This window comes from Bombus affinis, chromosome 2 (assembly GCF_024516045.1).
Source record: "Bombus affinis isolate iyBomAffi1 chromosome 2, iyBomAffi1.2, whole genome shotgun sequence".
NCBI lineage: Eukaryota > Metazoa > Arthropoda > Insecta > Hymenoptera > Apidae > Bombus > Bombus affinis.
The window spans coordinates 7,093,404-7,098,160 of record NC_066345.1 but is presented as its reverse complement, the minus strand read 5'-3'; the positions used below and the strand labels follow the sequence as shown (position 1 = coordinate 7,098,160).

General features: G+C 35.5%; 1 protein-coding gene across 1 annotated transcript; it reads left to right on the top strand.

The window, feature by feature from the left end:
• Positions 1-2,113: 2,113 nt before the first annotated feature.
• On the top strand, positions 2,114-4,320 carry LOC126924239 (jerky protein homolog-like). Its single transcript, XM_050738509.1, has 2 exons — positions 2,114-3,628; positions 4,191-4,320. Exon 1 carries the CDS (start codon positions 2,197-2,199, stop codon positions 3,610-3,612), a length of 1,416 nt encoding a protein of 471 aa, XP_050594466.1. The 5' UTR covers positions 2,114-2,196; the 3' UTR covers positions 3,613-3,628; positions 4,191-4,320.
• The last annotated feature ends 437 nt before the right edge of the window (positions 4,321-4,757 follow it).

Sequence of the window (4,757 nt, the reverse complement as noted above, 5' to 3'; positions counted from 1 at the left end):
TGCAATCGTAACGGGAATTTACAACTCCCGTCGACGCGTATTCTCGCGACCGCGTCTCCCCGCGATAGCTCGAAAATACAATCACCCTTCTCGGCTTTTTGGTACTTTCATTTTTTCCCTGCCTGTAGTTCGTCGGCATTTTCCCAAAGGATTTTTTCATAATACTACATGTGACGTCCTGTGACCCAAACATATATGCTCATCCATCCTTTTGTCAAAATGTTCAACGGTTGTGCGAACATACTTACTCGGACCCAGAATAATCCCAAGGAGCCGTTAATTACCGCGTCTAAAATCCTCTTTTTTGACCTTTTTCAAGTATATTGCCGTCCTTAGATTTAGATTTTTTATTACTGTCGAGACTCTTAATTTATACAATGCATCCTTCAAGCCGACACGGTACAAAATTTTCAGGAAAAAATTCGCCCGTCAATGTCAATTTTTTGCGTGGAATAGGAACCAATTTTTACTGCTTGTACGAATCTGGCTTCAAAGCTGGTGTTCCGACCGTTCGAAAGTCGTAAATTCCCGTTATGATTAGATAATCGACGCCGCGAATCAGTCGTTCCCGTTTGGATTAGGATAACAGAGGCAGTTCAAATGATTGTAACACTGAATTAACAGGGTTAATATGAACGTGTATATTTAACGATATAACATGATGATACAATCAGTTTGTTAATTCGACCTGACTTTATGATATTTCTCAATGTATTCGTTTGAATAATTCGCCCTCGATTTTATTCCTCTGAACCTCTCGATGCATTCGGTTTAAATCCTCAATTGTCACTGACTGCCCTTTGATTTTGTCCTTTGTCTTCTCTGGAGGACGACCTCCACTACGCTCGGGTCTCTCAACAGTTCGCGCCTATAATCACGTATGTCACCCTTTTGTGTAGATAAAATAACGGACCGAAGGCGAATGTTTCTAGAACTCGCTGTTTGACGACAACTATGCGTTTATCACTACTTTGTGCATATCTCGACTGTCATGTAAGACTATCTGTCTGCGACACTGTAGTACCAAGGTAGACGGTTAGGAACACGGCCTATAGAGTACCTTAGGGCGTAACACCTACGATAAGCTGTCCGTCGCTTATGGCAATATCTCTAGCACGCCTATTTTCCTTTCAACCTTTCACACGTTTCGAAAGCGGCTGGTGATCTATTTTCCAAAAGAACAACGTGTTAAGACGAAATCAGTCCTAAAACGCGAGTTAAAAGGTACTGAAGCTGTTGATATACAAAAAGAAGCACGTGGAAAAAGTACTATGAAGCCATCAGTCATTTACAATAGGCTGAAAAGGTTTCCAAAAGGAACAGGAAACGAATGGAATATGAAGCTGTTGAGGATTGACCTTTTACCTTGCAGACCGATGAGAACATTCTATGGGTTCGAAACTTGTGTTACCCAATTGGCGAATCACTGTCTGGATGATCGCCGAAGAGCTTAGTATAGCTTTCGGAGGTGCACATACTATTCCGAAAAATGATCTAAAAATAAGAATACTTGATGCTAGAATTGCTGGTCCCACGGTTTGCTGATGTAATTCTACGAACATTTTGAACAGAATCTGAATACTCTTAAAGTAGCAACAATGTTAATAATTTATAATAACATGAGATGCAAATATTCTCAGATCATCTTGTTATAAACATTCGTTGAGAAGGGTTGAAAATAGCTAAAGTCTAAAAGTACTTAGTGCTTTGTAGTTTTATGCAGAGTGTTCATATAGTTACAGGTCAATGCTTTTACCGTAAATACTAAGTATACGAAAAAATAATTAACGTGGGAATATTTTTACCATATTTTGCAACCAACATGATAGTATATATTTCTTTTTTCATAATAATCTCATTATTTTCATAATAATCTCATATTAAATTCTTATTTTCGTGCTGCCTGCTTAATATCACCTCTCGGTCGAATATTATTTGTTATTTTGATATATAGCGCAACCTCGATTATACATTGCGTACATACATCATCCGAACGTTCTATCATCAGAATATTGTATAATTCTCTATAGTGTATTTCATATACATTTATACGTATATACGTATATACCTATATACATGTTTGATACACATAGTATTTATTACCCCCTATCAAAATTGTCGACGACATCAACCGTCGAAATAAAATCTCGTCAACATTTCAGTACGGTATTTACATTCGAAACGTTTCAAACAGTAATGACGTCAAGACGAAGACCGGTATATTTGACAATTGCTGAAAAATACGAAATAATATGTATGAGAGTAAAAGGTAACATTCGACAAGTCATGATGACAAAGTACGGTATTGTACCATCCACCTTGCACATTATATTAGCAAATAGCGAAAAGATTAAAAAACAGCACATGACCATCAGCAGTTTAAGACGGCGACGTATACGGGATCTAGAAAGAGTTCTTTATCACTGGTACTTACGATGTAAGGAAAGAAAGGTAGAAATAACAGGAGCAGACATACAGAGAAAAGCTCTAGAAATTAATAAAGCAATAAACGGAAATCCTAATTTTAAACCCAGTAATTCTTGGTTGCAAAAATTTAAAGAACGTCATCGTATTACTACCTGGGATATAAGGGGAAATATTCCACTCGTAAAAACATTGGGTGAAGGGAATTCCTTTATAAAGACTTTTAACTGCACCTTGGAAAGTCGTCGTTTCAAAATGGAGAACGTTTACAATGTCGTTTACACAACACTAATGTGGAAAGCAGTACCAGAAAACACTTGTATATTTAAAAATGCGAAATCGAAAGAAAGTATAAAAATGTGCGAAGATTACGTTACTGCACTTTTTTGTGCAAATGCTACCGGATGTCACAAGTTGCCGGTACTAATAATCGGCAATCATAGCACTTTTTGCAGTTTCGAAACAAACGCCTTCACAACTATCTATAGATCAAACATCGGCGCTTCCATGGACAGTACCATTTTCAAACAATGGTTCAAAGAACATTTCTTAGAATCAGTTAAAGGAAGACAGCAGGAGAACAAGCGCGAGGTCAAATATTTGTTGTTACTAGATAACACTCCGTTGCTTCACGATATCAATGATATCTATCATATGGATCCATTAGTTACAGTTATAATGACTACATCTGACGTATCATCAAACAGGCAACCAATGAATCGTGGTATAATCAAATGTTTCAAGCGAATGTACCGAATAGAATTACTGAAATCAATAAGGCCATTATCTATCTTCAATACGGTGGAAGAAATGATAGACCTCCATAAAGAATTACGCATGTGGGATTGCTGCCGCATTGTACATGATGCTTGGTCACTTGTCGACAAAGAAATACTGATAAACTCGTGGGGCGGCCTTTTGAGACCTCCAGACATGGGGAGTATAATACGCACAGGAATATGGAATGCTGACATACTTAAAGCAATTGCATTTCTGCGTAGATTACCTGGGTGCGAACGGTGCGAGCAAAACGATGTGTTAAATTGGTTTGATATTGATAACGGATATGATATAGTCAAGAAGATATGTACCGATGAAGTTCTTCGAGAATTTGAAAACAATACTCTGGGTCGAGAGAACATAAATATTTGCCACGATGAAGTTGGGCCTTCTCAGGCGAAGATCTAAAAAATGAGCTAACATGGTATGAAACACAAAATGAAAGTAACTCGGTGGAATTGGTTCCATTAAAACGCGTATATTAAAAAATATATTCAGAAATATAATATGATTTAGCGATAAGAAATTGTGGAACCCGTATGGTTTTATGTAGCGTTCAATTGTTTGCTTGTATCATTTGGTTTGAAGTACAGAAAAAGCTGTTGTTCTATAATTCAAACACATTTATCCTTATTAGTTCCGATAATCAAGATTCTGCTATATATGCAAGACAAGGAAAGACGCGCAATGGTATTCTTGTATTTACGTTTTCTTTGAACTTTATTCTTTGCATTTGGCAAATTAGAGTTAAAGTAACTGTTAAATTAAATGTTTATTGGGAATATAGAGGTGGATCGGCGAATGAATTAAACAAATATATTGTCGCACAAATAAATGATGATGACCTTAAAATCATATTTAAAATGTCTTCTAGAAAAAACATTATCTATCAAATAGCATAACCTTGCCCTGCGTAGTTCTTTTCATAATATTAATAACGAAGTTATTTAGGTGCCCCGATTTATGTATCCCATTCTGTATTTCAGCGGATATTTATCAGTGCGAGTACCTACCAAAACCGGTTGATACGAATAATATGTGCGAAACTTGAATTGAAATTAAATTTATATTCATATAGTTATATAGTATAAAAATAAATACATATATACAAATGGGCTTCTTTTTTTCTCTCTTCTCTCTCACATTCTTTAGAAGTTGTCCTATTAAATGAAAAAGAAACTATAATTGTAATTAATTAACTAAATATAATTATTGAGATTGGCGACCTCACGATATATATGACTTTGAACTACGATAAAGAAAGTAAAAGTCAAAACAAACTAATAATTATTATTTCGAAGATTTACGAATTACCAAATATACGCTATTAAATAAGCAGTAGCGTTGAGCTACATCATTAAACGTAAATGTTCATACAGATACTCGTTTTAACATACGTCTCTAAAATATTTACATCTTCTTAAAAGAAAGTGACAGATTTCTTACATAACGGCCGAATATCTTTTTGTAAGGAATAATGAACCACATCGACCAATGCACGGAAAAGTTTTTTTTTTTTTTTTTTTTTTTATTTATTTAAATTCACTATTTGT